The sequence below is a fragment of the Bos indicus genome, chromosome 9 (genome assembly GCF_029378745.1).
Source record: "Bos indicus isolate NIAB-ARS_2022 breed Sahiwal x Tharparkar chromosome 9, NIAB-ARS_B.indTharparkar_mat_pri_1.0, whole genome shotgun sequence".
In the NCBI taxonomy this organism is placed as follows: domain Eukaryota; kingdom Metazoa; phylum Chordata; class Mammalia; order Artiodactyla; family Bovidae; genus Bos; species Bos indicus.
The window spans coordinates 89,523,379-89,547,579 of NC_091768.1; the positions used below are offsets into that span (position 1 = coordinate 89,523,379).

General features: G+C 44.6%; 1 protein-coding gene across 4 annotated transcripts in view; it reads left to right on the forward strand.

Moving 5' to 3' along the window:
* ESR1 (estrogen receptor 1) overlaps positions 1-24,201 on the forward strand; it is a 410,467-nt gene that overhangs the window by 381,632 nt on the left and 4,634 nt on the right. For all 4 annotated transcript variants that reach the window (XM_070796395.1, XM_070796393.1, XM_070796396.1 and 1 more), the window contains one exon: positions 19,198-19,381. In XM_070796395.1, the coding sequence (XP_070652496.1) occupies positions 19,198-19,381 (184 nt within the window). The remainder of the gene's footprint in view (positions 1-19,197; positions 19,382-24,201) is intronic.

The window sequence follows — 24,201 nt, forward strand, 5'->3', positions numbered from 1 at the left end:
TGAAATGTTCCCTTGGTGTCTCTAATCGGACACAATTTTAAAAGGCTAAGAGGCAATTTAGTACCTTTGAGAATCCACATTTAATTCTCAGAGGTGTGTGGAAATTAGTTTGAAAACTACTGCTATAGATAAAAAATGTTACCTAATTAAACTGGTTCTCTGGTATATTTTAAAATGAACCAGTTTGCAAACCATGAGGGAAAACTGCTCAAAAGGGTGCTTAGCACTGGGGACAGAAATTGTGGGCCTGTCTTTCACAGGCTGGTTTGGGCAGGGGACACAGGCAGTTAACAGATCATTTCCATGTCAGGAGATAAGGGGATGTCATGATGAAAGGAAGCAGAGTGATGCAGACACAGATAGCAGGGTCCTTACCTAAGAAGGAGGCTTCAGCTTTAGATTGAGTTGGACTTGGCTAGCGGCAGAAGAAAGGCATGGGGTTGGGGGGACTTCCGGCTGCGTCATTAAACTAACATGAAGCCACTGGACTGCTCTTCCTTGGTTGCCTCAACTATAAAATATGTATAATAATTCCAGGAGCTTCCCTGGTGGTCCAGTGGCTAAGACCCTGCACTCCCAATGCAGAGGGCCCAGGTTTGACCCCTGGTCAGAGACCTAGATCCTACATGCTGCAACTGAGAGTTAGCATGCTTCAAATAAGACCCAGTGCAGCCAAATAAATAAATATTTTTAAAAAGGCATAAAAATTCTAAACAGTCCTATTAACCCTATAGGTTTGTTATGATATAACAAGATAGCTTTAAAACATGAGCTAATATCATCATTACTAATATAGTCTGTTACTTTTAATAGGGAAAACATTATGTAACCTAATACTGTACAGGGATTTTGGTGTTCAGGATCTCCCTGTTCTAATCATAGGATGAGAATTACACTCAGGCCCTATATTTGGAAGGGCCTTAAGTGTCCTCTGTCTGCCCTCATGCCTGGAACACTGAACTGTAAATCTAAAAGTGTGTCAACACTTGAACTGAGGGAAACCATGAGGAAACAACAATAAACCCCTACTCATTTATTGAGCTCAGAAGGAAAATGCAGTATTGTTTTTTAGTAGAGTTTTCTTTCCCTACATGTTACTCACTGAACAAGTAAAAGCCAAAATGGAATATATATGTTTCCTTAAATCTTTCTATGGAAATCCAGACTATAAAGTTTTCAGTCTAAACCAGACATCCCTACACTTAGTTGGAAGACCTACCTCTGGGCCTTGACGTTCATGCATGGGTTACATCCACCTGCTTCACTTGATTTGAAAGAAAGATGGAAAAACAAACTCTCTGCTCTTCTTTGGAGTCCTGGTCCTTGAACACTGCATCAGCCTCAGCTTTCTTCAGTGATTTCCTGCAGGGAGTAGGTGGCTACTCTTTCCTGAAGGAAGTGGATGGTTACTCTTTCCTGCAGGGAGTGGATGGCTACTTTTGTATGTTGGGGTAGCTTGAGGGTTGCCTCAGTTCTAATTTCTCTGAGTTTTTAACTTTATATCTACTTTTCTTTCCATTTTTCTTCTAATGAAATAAAGACAGAGATCTCCTGGAGATGGAAATGGCAACCAACTCTAGTATTCTTGCCTAGGGAATTCCATGGACAGAGCAGCATGGCAGGCTACAGTCCACAGGGTCCCAAAGAGTCATACATGGCTGAGAGACTAACACGTTCACTTTCAGTGATTTATAAGCTACTATATATTAGGGTCTGCCCAGATGGCGCTAGTGGTAAAGAATCTGCCTGCCAATGCAGGAGAAGTAAGAGATGTGGTTTCGACTCCTGGGTTGGGAAGATCCTTTGGAGGAGGGCATGGCAACTCATTCCAGCATTTTTGCCTGGAGAATTTCATGGACAGAGGAGCCTGGCAGGCTATAGTCCTTAGGGTCAGTCGCACAGAGGCACAGAATCGGACACAACTGAAGTGACAGCACCACACATATACTAGCTTGCGTTTCTCTGGTAGATAAGCGGTAAACAACCTTCCTGCCAATGCAGGAAATGAAGGTTCAATCCGTACGTGAGGAAGACCCCTTCAATTCAGTTTAGCCACTGAGGCGTGTCAGACTCTTTGCAAGCCCATGGACTGCAGCACACCAGGCTTCCCTGCCCATCACCAACTCCCAGAACTTGCTCAAACTCATGTCCATCGAGTCAGTGATGCCATCCAGCCATCTCTTCCTCTCTTGTCCCCTTATCCTTCTGCCTTCAGTCTTTCCCAGCATCAGGGTCTTTTCCATTGAGTCAGTTCTTCACACCCCATGGCCAAAGTGTAGGAACTTCAGCTTCAGCATCAGTCCTTCCAATGAATATTCAGGACTGGTTTTCTTCAGGATGACTGGTTTTATCTCCTTGTAGTCCAAGGAACTCTCAAGAGTCTTCTGCAACACCACAGGTCAAAAGCATCAATTCTACACTGCTTAGCTTTCTTTATGGTCCAACTTTCACAATACATGACTACTGGAGAAACCCTAGTTTTGACTAGATGGACCTTTGTTAGCAAAGTAATGTCTCTGCTTTTTAATATGCTGTCTAGGTTGGTCATAGCTTTTCTTCCAAGGAGCAAGCTTCTTTTAGTTTCATGGCTGTGGTCACCATATGCAGTGATTTTGGAGCCCAAGAAAGTAAAATTTGTCACCGTTTCCACTGTTTCCTCATATATTTGCCATGAAGTGATGGGACCAGATGCCATGATCTTAGTATTTTGAATGTTGAGTTTAAGCCAGCTTTTTCACTCTCATCAAGAGGCTCTTTAGTTTTTCTTCACTTTCTGCCATAAGGGTGGTGTCATCTGCGTATCTGAGGTTACTGATATTTCTCCTGGCAATCTTCATTCCAGCTTGTGCTTCATCCAGCCTGGCATTTCACATGATGTACTCTGCATATGAGTTAAATAAGCAGGGTGACAATATACAGCCTTGATGTACTCCTTTCCATATTTGGAACTAGTCTGTTGTATGATGTCTGGTTCTAACTGTTGCTTCTTGATCTGCATAAAGATTTCTTGAGGCAGGCAGGTGGTCTGATATTCCCATCGCTTTAAGAATTTTCCACAGTTTGTTGTGATCCACATAGTCAAAGGCTTTGGCATAGTCAATAAAGCAGAAATAGATGTTTTTCTAGAGCTTGCTTTCATTTTCTGTGATCCAACAGATGTTGACAATTTGATCTCTGGTTCCTTTGCCTTTTCTAAATCCAGCTTGAACATCTGGAAGTTCATGGTTCATGTATTTGTTGAAGCCTGGGTTGGAGAATTTTGAGCATTACTTTACTAGCGTGTGAGATGAGTGCAATTGTGCGGTAGTTTGAGCATTCTTTGGCATTGCCTTTCTTTGGGATTGGAATGAAAACTGAGCTTTTTCAGTCCTGTGGCCACTGCTGAGTTTTCCAAATTTGCTGGCATATTGAGTGCAGCACTTTCACAGCATCATCTTTTAGGATTTGAAAGAGCTCAACTGGAATTCCATCACCTCTGCTAGCTTTCTGAGTAGTGATGCTTCCTAAGGCCTACTTAACATTACATTCCAGGATGTCTGGCTTTAGGTGATTATGATTATCTGGGTCATGAAGATCTTTTTTGTATAGTTCTTCTGTGTATTCTTGCCACCTCTTCTTAATATCTTCTGCTTCTGTTGGGTCCATACCATTTCTGTCCTGTATCGAGCCCATCTTTGCATGACACGTTCCCTTGGTATCTCTAATTTTCTTGAAGAGATCTCTAGTCTTTCCCATTCTATTGTTTTCCTCTATTTCTTTGCATTAATTGATGAGGAAGGCTTTCTTATGTCTGCTTGCTATTCTTTGGAACTCTGCATTCAGATGGCTAGGTATATCTTTCCTTTTTTCCTTTGCCTTTAGCTTCTCTTCTTTTCTTGGCTATTTGTAAGGCCTCCTCAGACAATCCATTTGCCTTTTTGCCTTTCTTTTTCTTGGGGGTGGTCTTGATCCCTGTCTCCTGTACAATGTCACGAACCGCTGTCCATAATTCTTCAGGCACTCTGTCTTTCAGATCTAATAATCCCTTGTATCTATTTGTCACTGCCACTGTATAATTGGAAGGGATTTGATTTAGGTCATACCTGAATGGTCTAGTGGTTTTCCCTACTTTCTTCAACTTAAGTCTGAATTTGACCATAAGGAGTTCAAGATCTGAGCTACAGAAAGCTCCAGATCTTGTTTTGGCTGACTGTATAGAGCTTCTCCATCTTTGGCTACAAAGAACATGACCAGTCTGATTCCGGTATTGACCATCTGGTGATGGCCATGTGTAGAGTCTTCTCTTGTGTTGTTGGAAGAGGGTGTTCACTATGACCAATGTGTTCTCTTGGCAAAACTCTGTTAGCCTTCCCTTCTTCATTTTGTACTCCAAGGCCAAACTTCCCTGTTATACCAGGTACCTCTTGACCTCCTACTTTTGCATTCCAGTCCTCTATGATGAAAAGGACATCTTTTTTGGTATTAGTTCTGGAAGGTCTTGTAGATCTTCATAGAACCATTCAGCTTCTTTGGCATTAGTAGAAGAGTATAAGGTTCATTAAATCTTTTCATACATATTGCCTACTGCCCAGAAAGCTTTATTAAATTACACATTTATATAAATGTAACCTTATCATGTATGCAGAAGACAGAAGTGGGGTATCTCCTGGAACAGCAAAGACAGTAGACAGCTTGCTCCCCTCAAGCTACTGCCCTCAGCTGTGAAAACCCCCAGGCAGGAGTTTCTACACAGAGCATATTATAAACGTCATATTGCAAACACCCCAAGCTCACTTCTTTTGAAGCAATTTATCGTATCAGAGAATGTGGTCATATTTTACAATCTATTATGTATGTAGTTGTTTGTTACATCATTTTTCAATTTTATGACTTGCACAGACACTGTGCTGGTGAACTGCTCTTATTCCAGGCAGTCAGGATGCACAGAGGGCTGGCATTTAGTTTCTTACCTTCTGTCTTTGATCCCTTTGCCACTGTTTTTATTGAGGGATATTTACAAACAGAGAGCCAAGAGGTTGAATGGCTGTAAGTTTAACCTCCCTTTAAAATCTCATCTCTGGAAGGAGAACCTGGTCTCCCAAAGCTTTCATGTGCTCTGGGTTCTGGGTTTGTGTGATTGACATGACTTTTCCTTGTCAATAACCAGCTCGGACGAACAGCTTACCATGTGACCCCGCGGCTGCTCTGTGCTTAGTTGCTCAGTTGTGTCCGACTCTTTGCAACTCCATGGACTGTAGCCTGCCAGGCTCTTCTGTCTATGGAGATTCTCCAAGTAAGAATACAGAGTGGGTTGCCATGCCCTCCTCCAGGGGATCTTCCCAACCCAGGGATCAAACCCAGGTCTCCCGCATTGCAGGCAGTTTCTTTACCATCTAGGCCACCAGGAAAGCCCCTCTAGCTGTGCCCTTCTCTAGTGATCAAGAAACTGCTGGTTCCAGGAATGCCCTGTCTGATCTCATGGATCCCAAGGACTAAGTGTAATCTAGTCTCCAGTTCTTACAACTGGAAGCAGTCAGATAATGGGCTGTTGGACCAAGGAGCTAAGCATGACTGCAGGAGGGGGCACTGGCAGCAACAATTTGTTTAGTCTTTAAAATTGGCAGCAACAGTACTGATAAATTCAATCCAGAATGCAAAATTCATCTTCATCTAGATGGCGAAGCATCTGCTCTTACTTATTTTGGTAGAGCAGATGTTACTCTTTAAGTGGGAGAATATAACCTTCACACTCAGTGAAAGCCAGGCACTCAGCTCCTTCTAGTAAGACCTTAATGCTCTGCTTCCTTTGCAATTTAGCTTGCCAATCCTGGAGGAAGATGGGCTACCAGTCTTTTGAGGCTAATCTTTTTTTGTACTTAGATAAGTAACTCAGGTTACTGATGACATGTTGGAGGTATTTCCAACTAAGAAAATTTTTCTCAGAAGCTTTAGTAACAAATTTGTTAGTTCCATTTTCTGCCAAAATGGCAAACTTAGAAGTTTCAGAAACATGAACAGCCTTACCGATGATAGAAATATTATGAAAATAGTAACAAGGAATGTCTCTACAGCAAGCTCCTTAGTCCTTGGGAGATCCATTCATCAGCTTGGGTTTCCCTCCCATCAGTCCAGGCATTGGCAAAGCTTGTGAAATAATGGAAGTGAAAGACACTTTGATTTTGTATTTGCAATAGCATTTTCTTTCACCAGATTATGAAAGGCATGCATGCCCAAGGCAGGGAACTTGGAAAATACAGAAAAGCCACCAAGAAAAATAATCTCCCAAGTAATCCGTTTCACCACACAAAGGTGACCGTTGGTAACATCTTGATAAACATTCGTAATTAAAGAGGCAGAGGCCTCAGTCCATCAGCACCTCTGCTCAGCCATCTTGCACCTAATGTTTTGAAATTCTGGAGTGCTCCTAAATCATCCCAGGGGAATTGTTAGTTTTCTCAAGTATCTCTGGAGGCGAGACTGTTGTTGGCAGTCATTTCCAGTTTTTCACAAACTGGAAGTTAGGAAATTCTTTGTGTGGCCTTTGACCACTGGCCGGGAATGAGGAGTATTGGAGTGTTAGTTCCAGCTTTGCCATTTATACCCACAGGGTGACCTCTGGCAAGTCCAGCCTTATGTTCTATCTGAAAACCCTCCCAGCAACAGCATCCACCAGCCCCAGCTCTCTGAGCCTTTGTTTCCCAGCAAGTAAAATAATGAGTGGATCAGTAGGGGGCCTTTTTACATTAAAAATAATTTCTTTTTGGTCGTCTAGTGGTTAAGACTTCCCGCTTCCAACACAAAGGTCATGGGTTCCATCTCTGATCAGGGAACTAAGATCCCACATGCTGTGCAGTGCAGACCAAGAAAAAAATATAGAAAGAAAAGAAAAAAATATTTAAAGAACGTCTATATTTGTTTACCTGAGTCAATTTGCTGTGCAGCAGAGATTGGCATAACATTGTAAATCAACTATACTTCAATTTTAAAAATTAATAAAAATATTTCTTTATTTAAAGAATGTCTATATGTGTTTACCTGAGTCACTTTGCTGTGCAGCAGAGATTGGCATAATATTATAAATCAACTATACTTCAATTTTAAAAATTAATAAAAATATTTCTTTATTTAAAGAATGTCTGTATGTGTTTACCTGAGTCACTTTGCTGTGCAGCAGAGATTGGCATAACATTATAAATCAACTATACTTCAATTTTAAAAATTAATAAAAATATTTTTTTGTAAAATTTATTTTTTAGAGCAGTTTTTGGTTCATAGCAAAGCTGGGGGAAGGTACAGATTCCCCATGTAACCCCATCCCCACCCCACCCCCAGCTGCCTTCACTATCAAAATCCCGTACCAGAGATGTATCAATGATTTGTTTGAATTGATAAACTTATGTTTACATACCTTTATCACCTAAAGCTTGTAGTTTAATTTAAGGGTCCCTTTCACATGCACGTGCTTGGTGTTCTGCATTCTGTGGGTTTTGAAAAATGTAAAATGACATGTATCCTTCAGTACAGTAATGTACGGAGTAGTCTCCATATTGTATGATATTTAAGACATTGAGGACATTCTGCCCTAAAAATCCTCTGTGCTCTATTCATCCCACCCATTTCCATAACTCCTATAAACCACTGGTATCTTTTACTGTCTTCTTAGTTTCATCTTTTGCAGAATGTCATATAGTTGGAATCATACATTATGTAGTCTTTTCAGATTATCTTCTTACACGTAGTAATATGAATTTAAGATTCTTCCATGTCTTTTGATGCCTTGATAGCTCATTTCTTTATAGCCCTGAATAATCTTCCATTGTCTGGATTTACCACAGTTTATCCACTTACCTTCCCTGGTGGCTCAGAGGTTAAAGTGTCTGCCTGGAATGTGGAGACGCGGGTTCGATCCCTGGGTCAGGAAGATCCCCTGGAGAAGGAAATGGCAACCCACTCCAGTATTCTTGCCTGGAGAATCCCATGGAGGGAGGAGCCTGGTAGACTACAGTCCATGGGGTCACAAAGAGTCGGACACGACTGAGGGACTTCACTTTCAAATCCACTTACCTACTATAGGATATCTTGCCTCCAAGCTTTGGCAGTTACGGGTAATGGTGCCATAAATGTCCACATGAAGGTTTTGTGTAGACATAAATGTTCAACTCATTTTGGTAACTATCAAGGAGCATGATTGATGGCTTATATACAAAGAGTATGTTTAGTAAAAATTGGCCAAATTGTCTTCCAAAGTGGCTACACCATTTTTCATTTCTTCCAGCCATGAGTGAGAGTTTCTGCTACTCCGCATCCTCGCCAGCATTTGCTGTGTCGGCATTTAGATTTTGGTCCTTCTAATAGGTGTGTAGGTGCATCTCCCTGTTGTTCTCATCAATTCTCTACCTGATGCGAAGAGCTGACTCATTGGAAAAGACCCTGATGCTGGGAAAGATTGAGGGCAAGAAGAGAAGGGGGGGCAACAGAGCATGAGACGGTTGGATGGCATCACCGACTCAATGGACATGAGTTTGAGCAACCTCTTGGAGATAGTGAAGGACAGGGAAGCCTGGCATGCTGCAGTTCATGGGGTTGCAAAGTGGCGGACACAACTGAGTGACTGAACGACAGCAACAACAATTGACATATGATGTGAAGGGTCTTTTTATTGGCCTATCTTCTATCTCTTCTTTGGTGAGGTCTCTGTCCAGGTCTTTTGCCCAGTTTTTAATTGGGTCATTGATTTTCTCTTTCTTGAGTTTCAAGTTCTTATTTATTTTGCTAAGAGTCCTCTAGTAGATGTGTCTTTTGCAAATATTTTCTCCCAGTCTGTGGCTTGTCTTCTCATGGTCCTGAGATCAGTGGTTTGTAAACCTTCTGCTCGAGCCCTGTGTGTCAGAAGGAGCCTCCAGTCATCAAAGGATCCGGGCGTGAATCAGAGAGGGAGAGGCTGAGGGACCAACCTCTAGTCTCCACTTTCCCATTTCTTCTGCTTTAATCAGAGAGATTTGACTTCATTCAGTTTATATGTGAAGGTTTCACAGGAAGTTCACTCTTTTAAAAGGATTTTGTTCCTCCAAATGGTGCGAAAAACCATGAAACTTAAGTTAAATCCACAATTCTAGAATTCTGTGTCTCCTTTTTTACGATGTAATACATCCTCTCACAAGGCTCTGTTAAGGAGAAACGAGACAGCCCTGTCACAGTCATGCGACACTTTTTCAACACAATTTTCATCTAATGCAGAGCTCTCTTGAAATGATGGAACTGATACATCTGAAGAATAGGTATCATCTACATGTCCACTTATCTTTCTGAAACAGTAATTTTGGACAGTAATTATCTTTTTCAAAATAATCAGTGAGAAGTGTCAGCCATTTCACCATTTTCATTCTCTATCTAGGAAAAGGGGAGAGAATATATCTGCATCTCTGTGGCTCTGAAGATAAACATGCAAACCCAAACCAGAAGGGGTGGCCTTTACAATCACACAAGAAGGTGTCACTTCACAGTGACCAGCGTAGATCATCACAGGATTTTTAAACAGTGCTGTTCAACTCAGAATGACAAGAACATGTGCATTCAACGTGCTGTATATTCTTAGATCATATATCGCCTTTTTTTGGCTTTGCGGTTGAGTCAGATGAATGTTTAATGATGTTTTATAAACATTTGTATTCACGCTAACCCTGTTTATTGCTTTGACAGAGGAGGGCGGCATGTTCTTTATTTTGTTTATGTATGCCTTTGTTCCACAAAGGATTTGAAATGGCCTACTGAATTTCATGTGATGCAAAATGAGGAAGTTAGTAATTGACACAATCTGAAAAAAGGGGAAATAATGTGAAGAAAATAATAAATTCAGGAGTCAGATTAGCACACAGCAGTCCATCTGTACAGTTCCTAGGAGTGGGCCACAAATTTGGCTCTCAGCTTCTTCGCTGGGCCAAAGCAGAGAGAACACATTCCATTATAAGGTCTACCGGCTTTTAATAAAAATAAAATAAAATAGACTAGTTGTTCAATGTAAAAACTCTCCTTTAGGCAAATCTCTACAAGGCCTATTTATTACAACCTGATAAGGATGCTGCAGCTGAGAATTTGAGTGTCCTCTTCTCTTGCCATGCTCTCCTCCAGAGGATCGTCCTGACCCAGGGATCGAACCCACGTCTCTTATGTCTCCTGCATTGGTAGATGGATTCTTTACCACTAGCATCACCTGGGAATTCCTCTGATAAGAAAGTAGGGTGCCGATATATATGAGGTTGCCAATTAGGGGAAGATCCATTTATTTTGATCATCAGCTGGGCAGTTGTTATGAAATTTGTTAACTGTGCATAGCGTCTGATAGGATGAGCTCAAGCCCTGACCATTATACTAACCAGAGTGGAGATTCAGGGCAGGGTTGAGGCATCGGGAGTTGGGAGGATTCCACATGTGGAGCCGGAAGTACTCAAATGCTTGCTCATTTCATGATGTACCAGATCAGGAGTCTAGTCTCTACTTTGCCTGTCTCATGCAGACACCCAGGTGTGCTCTGTGCCCTGCTGCAGTGGAATAAATCACCTCAAAATTTAATGGCTAAGAGAAGAGAAAAAAGGGTTTGGATTGTCTCAATCATGGATTTGGATAGACACAGAGGGCATGCACTGTTCCTTCTTCATCATGTCTGGGGCCTCAGGTGAGGGTCATCCACTAACAGTAATTTGATAGTCATTGGCTCGAGACATCTTAAAGGTCTTTGCTCACATACTGCCTACTGATGCTGGCTGTTGGCTGGCGCGTCAGCCAACAGTCAGCTGTGGTGCTTATCTGTGGCCTTGGCTTCTTCGTGGCCTGTTGCACTGTGCCTCTTACAAGGAAGGCAGTGAGGGCTCCAGAAGCAAGTGTCAGTTGACAGGCAGAAGCTGTATGCCTTATATGACAAGCATATTGTACCTTGGAAGCCAGGCACTGTCATCTATCCCATTCTATTGATTGCAAGCAAATCATGGGTCCACCCAGCCTCCAGGGAGGGGCATAACTCACACATCTCCATGACAGGAGTGCCAAGATCACATTCTGGAAACCCATGTTGGATGGGAGATATCATTGTGATCATTTTTGGAAAATAAATCTGCCCCCATGTGTGAAGAGCTGCTTCCAGCTCTGTGCTATTGCTCCATTGTCTTTGAAATGGCAAGTGAGAAAAGGTGAGATGCAGGGAAACAAATCCATCCAGACTGCTTTAACCTACGTTTTCTGGGGGAAAAAAAAGAAACCCTCAAGACCTTTCGAGACCAGGCCAGCTCACCTGGACTAGGAGTTCCACATGGAACCGGTGAACAAACTCCATTGTATTAGACAGGCCACCCGTTTTCCATCAAGTTATCTCTTCTGACTGTCTTCTTCTTGATCTCACAAAGGTAGTAATTGACTGAGGAATAGGAAAATCAGAAACCTGGCTGTTTCTTCATATATTACAGACATAACTAACAAAAAGGAGGCCCCTAAGCAACATAGGGCTTCCCTGATGGCTCAGATGCTAAAGAATCTGCCTGAAATGCAAGAGACAGGGCTTTGATCCTTGGGTCAGCAATATAGATTCATAATGGCTTCATCCTAAAAGGTATAAGGCTAGGGGGCTATTTATTACAAAAAGTAAAGACGGTGATTTTATGTATAGGAGTGAGACACGTGGATACCAGTAAAATTATTTTATTTTTCTTTTAACATTGTATTTATTTTGGCTGTGCTAGGTCTTCGTTGCTGTGCATAGGAGCACAGGCTCTAGGCGAGGGCTTTAGTGCTTGCGGCACATCGACTCAGTAGTTACGACTCATGGGCTCTGGAGCATAGGCTCAACTGTTGTGGTGCACAGGTGTAGTTGCCCTGAGGCATGCAGGATCTTCCCGGATCAGGGATTGAACCCATGTTCCCTGCAATGGTGAATTCTTAACCACTGGACCACCAGGAAAGTCCTAAAAAAATTTTTTTTTAAATACACTTTTGGGATTTCTTTTCAGGTCAATTAAATCAAGTCATCAGTTTCACCACCTGAAATCATTTAGAGGTTTGTCCTTTGAGTCAGCTTGAAGGCATATAAGTGGATATCTATTAGATTTCACTAAAAATTATGCTAAATTGATAAATGTCACTGAATCATTCGTGAATGAGTTCATAGTCATCTGTGCCACGGGACTACTTGTGGGTGTTATAGTGATGCCAAAATGAAAGGACTGCTGTGGTCCCTGTTGTGCTGTGACGAGAATACTTATCTTCACTGTGAGACCTCACTATGAGACCACTTAGACGATGATTGGAGGAGTGTGTGATCTTACAAAGACTAGAGTAATAGTAAACATTTGCTCAAGGACTGGGAGTTATGAAAAGTTCTTCACCTTTTAGTAAATAATCACACAGTGCTAGAAGGATGGACATTTCCTGCCTCCGGACAAATATTGCTCAAGGCAATACTCTTTTTGTTCAGTTCAAGAAATGAGAAGTCAGTTCCTGCATGGTACTCTGCAGTCTTTGAAACCTTAATAATGTTGGGAGCAGCATCTTTGAATGATGACTAAACATTCTGACATCCTGGGCTTCCCTCTTGATTCTTTGAACTTATTGGTTGCTATGAATTATGTTAGTATTCAGAAGGAATGGTTAGCATGACAGGAGATGATAAGGTGGTTCTAGAATCTACATCATTCTTTCTATGACAAAATGTGGCAATATTGGCATTTGGGAAGAGAAATGATTTATATTGCCACATTTTGTTATAATTTATAACTATGCAACCTAAGGACTTCCCTGGTGGCTCAGTCAGTAAAGAATCTGCCTGCAATGTAGGAGACCCAGGTTCGATTCCTGGGTCGGGAAGATCCACTAGAGAAGGAAATGGCAACCCACTCCAGTATTCCTGCCTGGAGAATCCCATGGACAAAGGAGTCTGGTGGGCTACAGTCCACGGGATCGCAAAGAGTCAGACCTGACTGAGTGACTAACACTTTCAGTTTCATGCAACCTAAGGCCTTAGGAATGCAGAAAATGGCAACAAAAGGAGGTGTACCAAGCATCACTTGGACTTTGTCTGATTTATACAGTTTATTCATTGATACAGTCAGTAAGTCATAAAATACTTCTCATCTTGCCTTAGAGTAGAACAACTATAACAAATAGTTTCCAAAATGTATAATGTTGCAAACACATGAAGGTTTGTTCTTGTTTACTTAATATCACTGGGTGCTTGAATAGGTTAGTGCCAGAGCCTTCTTCCATGTGGTTGTACAAGGACTCTGCAATATTAATTGGGTGACTTCCATGGTCATCCTAAGAGTTATCTCCATTCTAATCAACCCAGCCAGAAAGGGGAAAGAAGCATAGGGGACCACAACATGGCGAGGAAGTTGGGAAGGAAATTCTCAAAGTAGTTTCAGCATTGGGATAAGACACTTTTCACTGAAGATATAGTCCGTGTTTCTAAGAGCTTACATAGTAGTGGCCATAAAAGAGCAAATCATGGTAATCATGTGATTCTTAATCCTAGCTAGGCATCAGACTCCTCAGTGGGGAGTTTTTAAGAAGCACAGATACAAGAGCTCAAATTCCAGCTTTTGGTCAGCAGATTTGGCTGGAACCTGAACAGCCACATCTTGGAAAACCCCACAGAAGAGACTGAGAGACAGCCATGCTTGGGAATCACAAACTCTGGAGATAAATCTCTTAGAATTGCCAGGAACTTCAAATGAAAACCTATTATATAGCACAGGGAACTCTGCGCAGTGCTCTGTGGTGACTGAAACTGGGAAGGAAACCCAAAACAGAAGGGATGTATGTATATCTGTTTCACTTTGCTGTACAGCAGAAACTATACAACATTGTAAAGCAACTATATGCTAATAAAAATTAATTTAAAAATAAAATAAAACTGTGCTTAAGGAAAAAGCCATTAAATATACAATTAAGCTTGAATGCAGGGAAAAAAAAAAAAAAGGAATTGCCAGGAACCAACACCAGTCCAATAAAACATGCATATTCCTTTGAATAGCCTAGAATGAAATAAATAATAGTCTATACATGTATATCTTTTTTAAAAAATATAATTTCAGATAATTTCGAAATAGTCATAAAGGAGGGATAATATTAAACTAATTTAAAATAAAATGCTGTATATTTCAATGCGGATGCCCAGGCTTGACTACAGTACAAAAACTGATAAAGTAGTAAAATGCTTACATGTATTTATAATGCATGGGCTTCCCAGGTGGCACCAGTGGTAAAGAAACTGCCTGCCAATGCCTGAGACATAAGAGATATAGGTCTGATCCCTGAGTCAGGAAGATGCCCTGGAGGAGGGCATGGCAACCCACTCCAGTATTCTTGCCTAGAGAATCCCATGGACAGAGGAGCCTGGTGGGCTATAGTCCATGGGGTCACAGAGAGTGGGAGACGTCTGAGTGACTAACACTTTCACTTTTATGCATGTGTGCATGTGTGTGCTCAGTTGTGTAAAGTAATTATCCTCTAATCAGAAATGTTAAAAAAGGAAAACTCTGCCACAGAACATACACACACACTCACATACACACACACAAAGAAACTGGAACTCAAAATCTTTGATGGTTAATGCATCTGTAATGATGGATGGTATCTATTTTGGTGAAGTGAATTTCTAACTTTAAGTATGAAATTATCTGCCCTTTAAAAAAGAAAGAGAAAAGAAGTCCTTCATTCTGTGGGACTGTCCCACATATTGTAGGATATCCAGCACAGCCCTTCTCACTAACTAGCTTCAGCCACCACGAGCCATCCAACATCCTACAGGACCCACAGTGCCAGGAGGAGGAGCAGCCATCAGATGTGATGCCTAAAACGAATGTGGCACTCGTGAAACTGTCCACTGAGAAGGCACTTAAGAGCAAACATACCAGTTTGACTGTGGGAGCCATGCGCAGCAGCACACCTAAGAGTCTGATCTGCAGAGGAGTCACTGAGTCCTTCATGTGCTGAGTCCCCCCAAAAGTTCCTTTTTAATTCCAGCAGAGCAGCAGCTTTCAGGTCTAGACCACTTACAGCTGGGGGTTTCTTTTTTCCTTTGAGCCGTTCCCTTTGCTTTTCTGGTCGAGCTGCTGTGGACACAAGGACCCTCCCAGGGTCCACTGTCATATTCGTCCTTCTAGAAAAGAAAAGGAAAAAACAAGTGGCCTTACTTGAAGACTTTGCTCTGAAGCATCAGCGTCTTCCTTCCTCACTTCTCCGAGAACAGCTGGATGCGCCCCCCACCCGGTGGAGGTCAGCGCCCGGGCGTGTGTTCCTCGGGTCCTGTTCGTGTTTCCTCTGGATACAGCCACGTGCAGGTGTGCACCGCCGTCTCCATATCTGCATTCTTCCAGCTTCCCGAAGAGAAGACTGCACCATCTGGGAAAGTGATGAAGGGGCAACAAGGGTGTTCCTGCGGGACGGAGTGGAAAAGAGGAAGGAAGGAAGGAAGGAAGGGAGTGTCTGAGCAGAGCAAGAGGAGGAAGGAGAGCGCAGAAGCTCAAGGCAGTGAGAGCCAGAGAAAGGCTGAGCTCTCTTCTCTACCGGGTGTCCAGGTGCTTCTGCTCCCCCTTCCTTTCTACCACCAGATTTTTCTCCATAGAGTCTTCCCGAGACTCCCAGTGTTTGGCCGCAGGATTCAGAATACATAGAAGCTCGGATTTGCCAACAGCGCTTCGAGCCTGGATAATGACATACAGATTGTTTTTTCCATTTTGGGGATTTGGAGCAGCCTGGGGAGTTGCAAAAGCCTGCCTTGTTGTAAGACTTTCTGAAGGCCCGCACTGTCTGATCACTGGCTCTGTGCTGCTGGGAACAGTGGCACAGCTGTCCAGGGTGGCAGGGACCACCTGGGGTAAGAAAAGTACCAGAAGCCCTAGTTTGGCTCTTGCCAGAGCACCTGAAGCCTTCTGGGAATTAGGATTTCTGTTGTTTCTCTCCACTGGCCCCTTACGAGCAATAGATAACAAACTGGGACCACTTGTTTTTTGTTTTTTTTTTTTTCCTTGCCAGAAAAGCCCAGAAAGAAGATGGCTGCTGTTGTCGATTATTGGCATTCCAGCAGGACTGTATGTTTATTTCTAAGTATATTCGCACAGCTAGGAAGCATCTGCTGACAAGGATGAGATGATAAGCTGTGTTGGTGCCAAAACAGGACTAGAAAAACAAGCTTGTTCTGAGAATGGCAGGTATCCGGAAAGTCAGTTAAGAAAAGCAACCCTCCACAGGCAGTAGCTGCTCTTACGACATTAACACCTAAGAGAAGGCTTGGAATCCCTGTCTCCTAGCGCAGTGCACGCACACTTCTCAGGGAGAGCAGGCTGGAGGGAGGACGAGTACAGGAGGGGGAACCAGCAGTGGGAGGTGGGCTGCACTTCCAGGAGCCTGCGTGCCAAGGCTCTGGCCTCCGCTGGCGAGGGGAGGGTGCCACGCGGGGTCTCAACACGTCCGCAGCTCTGTACCAGCCGCTCTCACCCCGGGCGCACAAGCAGGACGAGCAGGTGCAGAGGCGTGGAAGCTCCTCCGTTCTGTGGTTTCCTTGAACAAGAATGGGATGATTGGTGAGTGAGGCCAGCATCCTGGGTGGTAACAACAAAAAAAAAAGGAAATTGGTAGAAAATGCATCATCCAAGTTGGATTCAGTCAGCTCTGTGGCCTGGGCAGGTTCCCTGGATATTCCAGCCAGACGGCAGGGCTTCTGAGAGACACCAGGCTAGAATGTGTGTGTGATGACATAAGGGCAGGGAGAGGCAGGGCCGTGGGGCTCAGCAGGGGCTGTCCCGGGCCCCCCAACCCACTGGTGCACACCTCCCTGGCCACCCGTTACCTCCGGGTCCACCCCAAGGCACTGGACATGTGCCCTTTTTTCTAATGAGCACAACCTTTCTCTATCAGAAGCCCACAGGGAACATAAGTAATCCAGCAATTTCTTTCTCGTCCCACTGCCTGTCCACTGCTTACTTATGCTGGGCTCTGTTTCCTTTGGACAAGAACGCCTCCGGGTACCAAAAGCTACATTATTCTACAGCCTGTAAGCCAGGAGCCTGGCCGTTCTGGTTTTGTTGTTGCTGTATTTGTTTTGAATATTAGCTGTTTCCCATTCTGGGCAGTTACAACTGTGTTTACTATGAGTTCCTCTGTGTGGGCGTTTTCCCCATTTTCATCCTACAGGCTGCGGCGTGAGCAGTAACTCATCACTGCGCCACCAGCACAGAGTCGGGGATTCATAAACTGGGGGGCCTTTAACTTGAAAATACCCAGTGAGGATGGGGGGAGGGGAGAAGGAGAAATATATTTATGGGAGGGCCAGTGGACTAATAAGACCGAAAATAATGTTGTTAAATAGATGTATGCTAAGTCACTTCAGTTGTGTCCGACTCTGTGCGACCCCATAGACGGCAGCCCACCAGGCTCCCCCGTCCCTGGGATTCTCCAGGCAAGAACACTGGAGTGGGTTGCCATTTCCTTCTCCAGTGCATGAAAGTGAAAAGTGAAAGTGTAGTCACTCAGTCGTGTCCGACTCTTATCAACCCCATGGACTGCAGCCCACCAGGCTCCTCTGTCCACGGGATTTTCCAGGCAAGAATATTGGAGTGGGGTGCCATTGCCTTCGTCATCTGCTCCCTTCAAGGGGCTGTGCTTTGAGCAGGACAAGTTGGCTTCTGCAGTGCTCACTTGATAGAGCATCCATCGCTGCAGTCTCGAGACAAGACTGCTCCATCCTGCCTTCCGTTTGCTTTCAATACTTCTCACCTCTTATCACTCACCTTCCTTGTCTCCTGAACTCCCAACTTGAAGCGTCTGGATTCTTTCAGTTGCAAGTCACAGAAATCCAACTCACACTGTCTTAAGCAAACAGGAAATTTATGGATCTGTGTGTTTAAAAGGATATGATGGAAGCTTTAAGGTCAGATGGAAGAAGTAGGGACGAGGACCTTATGAGGGGAACCGCGATTTCTCCCCTCCCTCCCCGCCCCCTCCCCCATCCACGGAACTATCACCTCTGGAACTATCACCTCTGCCGGTTGTTTTTTGGCTCCACTCAGCAGGGGGAGCCTCTCCTACTGGGAAGGTGGCACTTACAAGCCCCATATCCTCATCCTCCAAGCACCTCCCCCCTAGAGGAAGGAATTTGCATCCACAGCTTCCGTATTTGTTGTTGTTGTTGTGCTTAGTTGCGTCCAACTCTTGGCAACCCTGTGGACTGTAGCCCACCAGGCTCTTCAGTCCATGGAATTCTCCAGGCAAGACCACTGGAGTGGGTTGCCATGCCCTTCTCCAGGGGATCTTCCCCACCTAGGGATCAAACCTACATCTCCGACATTGCAGGCTGATTCTTTACCATCTTAACCAAGGAAGCCATATACAAGCTCAGAAAAAGCTCTGATTTTCCAGTGCGAGGCTAATGCTATCCAAAGGAATCGAGTGACCCGATTGTCTAATTTTAGTCTGAAGACTACCTGTGGCTCCAAGAGCAGGGGTTTACTACCAGAAGAAAGGCAAGAGGGCGCACTTGGCGATGAAAAACAGCACTTCCCAGGGTCCTTTCGCCCTTCCTATCATAAACCTTTCAGCTGAGCCTGAAAAGTACGAAGGCTCCAAGCCTGACCTGAAGTGTAGCAGCAGATTAAGTCCTACCTGCAAATGTTACCTGTCAATCACTTAGTAAATCCCTTTTACTCACTCTGTGCATCTCACCTAGGGTGTCACGTGTCTTCTGAGAGTTTCCATTATAAGACTGGATGTGGAGTCGGCACATTGGGGTTATTCTCAACTCTGCTCTGTCCCGTTGAGTTCACTCCACAAGTTAATACAGTTTTTTTGCACTTTGGTTTCTTCGTGTGAAATGGAGCGATAATGCTGCCTTCCTGGAGCTGTCATCAGCGTTAACAGGATAGTTAGCACTGGCGAAAGGCCTGTCAGAGAAGAGATGGCTGGTATGACTGTCACGGCCCCAAAGCAAGCAGAGCCTTTCTAGGAAATCTGGATGACAAACCCTGGAAACTGGCTCACACACAGGAGGTGACATGAGTTTCCTAGACACATGCTCTCAGACACGTATATTCATGAGGAGTTTGCATAGTTGCCTGGACCAAACAGATCCTCCACTTCTCAGTGGTTGGGCGTGGAGGGTGGGGGCTTCAGAGGGGCACTGTCTCAGTATCACCCCTTATCCGCTTTGAGTCTCTCTCTCTTTCTCTGCACATTCAGGAGTGTACACATTTCTGTCCAGCACTCTGAGGTCTCTGGAAGAGAAGGACCACATCCACCGCGTCCTGGACAAGATCACAGACACCTTGATCCATCTGATGGCCAAAGCAGGCCTGACTCTGCAGCAGCAGCACCGGCGTCTGGCCCAACTCCTCCTCATCCTCTCTCACTTCAGGCACATGAGGTGAGGCCTCCTTGGGTTTCTCTCGCAGCAAAGATGTAAGGGAATCCAGCCCCCAACCCTGTGTGGCAGCAGGCCCAGGAAGGGCTGACGCCTGCGTACAGATAACACACTTGGGGCAGTTCTGGGCCCACGACGAGCGTGAACACCATGGGAGGATGGAGGAGAGAGGCCCCGAATCTGTCTGGGGTGTGGGCGGGCGTCAGAGAAGGCTTCGCAGGGGAAGCGCTAACTCATGCTCAGTTTGGAGCCCATGCAGCATCTTACGCGGGGGGCACAGTGTGCGGCGTGCAGGTCAGGGGAAGGGTTGTTCTTTGGTTGTTCACTTTATCCCTGCCAGTTATGGGCAGTCTGTGAGCACACTTGTCCTCAGAAGGCACTGGGCACATCTGTTACAGCTCCTGTGTCACACTCTTCTTACTTACAGGTGTAAATTCTAAATGAGACACTCTGGGTCCAAACCCTCATGGATGGTCAACCTCGACTCTTCTAGCCCTCTCAAACCATTTTTGTCGCCCCCTTTGCCATGATCCAAGTCCGAGCCCCCATCATTTCCTCCTAGATGTCTGTCCCAGCTGCCTAACCTATCTCTCCAGATTTAATTTCAGATCCGTTAACAGCCTTTCTGATCAACTCTCCACGGTAGAGCCAGTGTGATCATTCTGATACCAAATCTGATCGCACTGTTTTCCTACTTAAAGCCTTGAAATGGCTTCCCATTGCTTTTAGATGAAAATATAAATCCATTTATTTTGCTTCCATTACTTCTTATCCTCTGCTGCTGCTGCTACTATTCTTTAGTTGTTAAGTCGTCTCCAACTCTTTGCAACTCCAGGGACTGTAGCCCACCAGCCTCCTCTGTCCATGAGATTTCCCAGGCAAGAATACTGGAGTGGGTTGCCATTTCCTTCTCCAATGCATGAAAGTGAAAGTGAAGTCACTCAGTTGTGTCCGACTCTTAGCGACCCCATGGACTGCAGCCTACCAGGCTCCTCAGTCCATGGGATTTCCCAGGCAAGAATACTGGACTGGGGTGCCATTGCCTTCTCTAGGAGATCTTCCTGGCCCAGGGATGAAACCTAAGACTCCTTCTTGGCAGGCAGATTCTTTACCACTGAGCCGCCTGGGAAGCCCCTCTTATATTGTAGCCTTACTTGTAGGACTTCCTGGGAGTCTAGGCTCTGGCTCTGATCAGCTGTTCTCTGAGTCAACGGGGAGGTGCTGCAGGCTGCGGGTTGGCTGCACAGCTGTTTTACTTCCTCTGGACTCACACACCTGAAGGTCAGGTGATGGAAGCTGGGCACAGCTGGAGGCTCTGCACCAAGCTGCAGGCCTGAAGGTCAGCTGGGTGACTAACCCGAGTGCCTTTTGTCCTCCTTGTACCAACAGGAGAGCTGGGACATGTTCTTCTCATACTCATGGCAGAGGCACCAGAGGGCGAGTCAGTTTGGTGAAGCACATTTTAATCTTTTAGTTCAGTCCATGTCCACGAACATCCCATTGGGCGAGCAAGTCATAGAATAACACCCAAAGTCAAGGATCATGAACACAGGGCACAGAGAGTGAATCTTCCTGGACAGTAAGCTAGCCTATCGTAGCTTAGATACGATTCCCTGCAGGAAGCATCTCCTGACCCTTAACATGTAGATGGGATTTACAGCCTGTTCTTCCAGATTGTTATTGCCCATTTTATTATCTTTCAGTACCATTAGACTACAAATGTAAACTCTGTGAGACAGTTCTCACAACCTGTTTTGCTTACTCTGTGGACCCAGTACCCCGAAGCATGGGGCTTGGCACGGAGTAACTATTCAATAAATATTTTCTATAGGAGATAAGGAAGGTTGATAGCAGAGGAAATAGAGGCTTTCTGCACCACAAGGCGAAAATGGCCTTGTTTCTATTCTAAATGGCTGGCCAGGGACTTAGTGGGTACTGTTCCCTTGAGCAGAACTTATCCCTCAGGGAACAGATGAAGAAAGTATTAGATTCTTTACTCCAGAAAGACCACAACAATAAAGTGATGATACACCTGCATGATGACGTCCCTATGACCTTGGGCTTACTTCAGGCTTCCAGGAATGAAAAAGAGATTCTATTTCTCAGTGTCTGGAAAGAGATGAATTTTTTAAGGGGTCTTCAAACCTTGAAAAACTGTGAGTCAGGTGGCGAGAAGTTCATCCCATCAGAGTCCCAGGTGGCTCCTTTTCTGGAGCTAACTCCACAAGTTGTTCACTTCTTGAGAAAATAAATGTATCTTTCTTTTGTTGTAACCCACTCAGTGCCATGTATGAAGTCTTAGATGCAGTATATGCACATAACTTCATTACTGAGTGAAGGAGTTGTCACTCATGAAGGAACAGACAAATTACGTGAGGTTTTCCCCGTGAATTTAAAATTCAAAAATGATGGCTCTCACTTGTCAAAGTGACTGCAGTCTGTGTTCCCAGGGGTCCCCGAGAATACTGCATTTGGAGTATACATTTTCAGTCCTTTCCCGTTCATTTCTTTTGGTGAATATTACACAGAGGGGAGAGGGGGATGGATCAGAATAACATAAGCCTCTACCAAATTTCCTGGCTGAGAAAGTAGCCTTCCCCTTGAAGAAAATATATTAGCTTTACTCTGAGCTAGGAATTCGATGGAGAAACTGTGTATCACAGATGAAGGATTTTTTTGTTGGTGGTGGTGGTTGGAATTGCTGAATTTTCAGATCTATTAACTGCTTGTCAGCATCAGGAAGCCTCATTAGTTAATACCAAAGTGTATTTGCACTGAATATACAAGCCTTGCTAGTTTTACTGGCAACAGGTGGCCAAGTGCAATGGCAGTGGGAGTTTCTGTTTGAATTGTGTGAAGGGCTGAAGAGAAGTTGCTGTTCTGTTGCAAGCTTTGAGCTGGCTTGCAGACTCCCTCTCTCTCTCTCTCTCTCACACACACACACACACACACACACACACCAACACTGACAACAATATTGTGGTGCCTCATTACAGCCAATCTAAATTACAGAACTCTGTTGTGTTAAGCTTGGCCCCGACCATATGCTGTCATGCAGAGCATTTAACACCAGATTTCATCTCACGGTAAATGTGATTCATCGGGTTGCAAGAGAAAGACAGTGTCAGATCCAGGGGCATTTAACTTTAACAGCATTTTAAATTAAAACAAACAAACCAGAAAAAAAAAAAAAAAAACCCACAGAACCCCACTTAAAAAATGTAATTTTGGTGGCTGTTATACGGCCCGAATTGCTCTGAAGCCTGATTGTTTTCATGGCACGTCTCCAAGAAGGGTTGACTTTCCCCTGACTGAAAATGCAAGTAATTTTTAGGAGGCTCTTGGTCTGCCTACTTACGATACATGATTCTTTTCAAAGAAATTTCAAGCTAGATAATAGTGTTTGGGGTTTTTTTTTTTTTTTTTTCTCCTGCTGGTGGTGTGGTGGAGGAGACAGGCAGAAGTGTGGCTGGTGGAGCAGGACAGTAGGGGAGAGTGGTCAAAGGAGAAATGCCATTTGCCTGCATTTCCCTGTCTATCCCGTATTTTCCGAGGATCTACCGTGTTCTTGCCACTGTCCTAGGCCTAACAGGGTGGACAAACTGCTACCCCTCATGGAACTTGCACGGTGTGTGTTAGGTCTGCGTGTGTATGTGCTTGTGTGTCTGTGCTTGTGCTTAGGGAACAAGAATTAAAATACAGGGACTTCCCTGGTGGTCCAGTGGTTAAGAATCTGCCTTGCAGTGCAGGGGACAAGGGTTCGAATCCCAGTCAGGGAACTAAGATCCCTCATGCCGCGAAGCTACTGAGCCCGTGTGCCACAACTAGAGAGTCTGCACACCAGAACCAAAGATCTGCATGCCGCAACTAAGACCCAAGGCAGACAAGTAAAGGTGTTTTAAAAAGAATAAAAATACATATGTTCATAAATACATACATAGAAGGGTTTCAGGTTGATATGCGCGCTGGCAGGTAAACGGAGTGAGGTTGAAAGAGGATGGCTAAAGCCGCAGGGCCTTGAGCCCCCTGCCCTTGGGGTCTTGGCAGGTCTCTCAGAACGGGTGACACCCAGAGATCTGGGAGAAGTGCCTCCAGGCGGGGGCGGGGAAGAACCAGTGCAGGTACCCTGAGTCTAAGCATAAAGAACTTGGTGCCTTTAAGGGGCAGCATGAAAACTTGGCTGGCTCAAGGTATGGGTTAGGGAGGAGGGACAAAGTCTGAGAGGTGGGTGGAAGGCATGTCAGTCGAGCCTTGCACAGCACAGCCAGAAATTTAGATTTTATTCTGAGTTAAATGAGAAGCAGCTGGACAGTTGTGAGCAAGGGAATTTCTTGAACTGTTTTGCGTATTTGAGAAGTTCCTTCCTGGACCTTCTTGGCAGTCTTAGTGTTTAAGACTCCATGGTTCCAATGCAGGGGCCTGGGTTTAATCTCTGGTCGGGGTACTAAGATCCCACATGCCAAGCGATGTGCGCCCACCCCGCCCCCATTAAAAAACCCTTTTTCCTGCTTGGTGGCTGGCAACCCACTTGTCTCAGGCAACAAGTATTCTTGCCTGAGAAATCCCATGGACAGAGGAGCCTGGCAAGCTACAGTCCATGGGGTTGCAAAGAGTCACACGACTTAGCGACTAAATGACAACAACAAACACAGCTTCTCCTTTTAGATGTAGCGGTGATAGAGGAGAGAAAGCCACCTGTGTAGTGAACCCTAAACTGGCTCTTGAAGCAGGAAGAAAGGTTGGCATATCAGTGTCCTGGGGCTTTTCTTAGTTGCCCTTCCTCAGCGTTTCAGCCGTCCTGAGCCTGAGGCTGATCTGAGCGG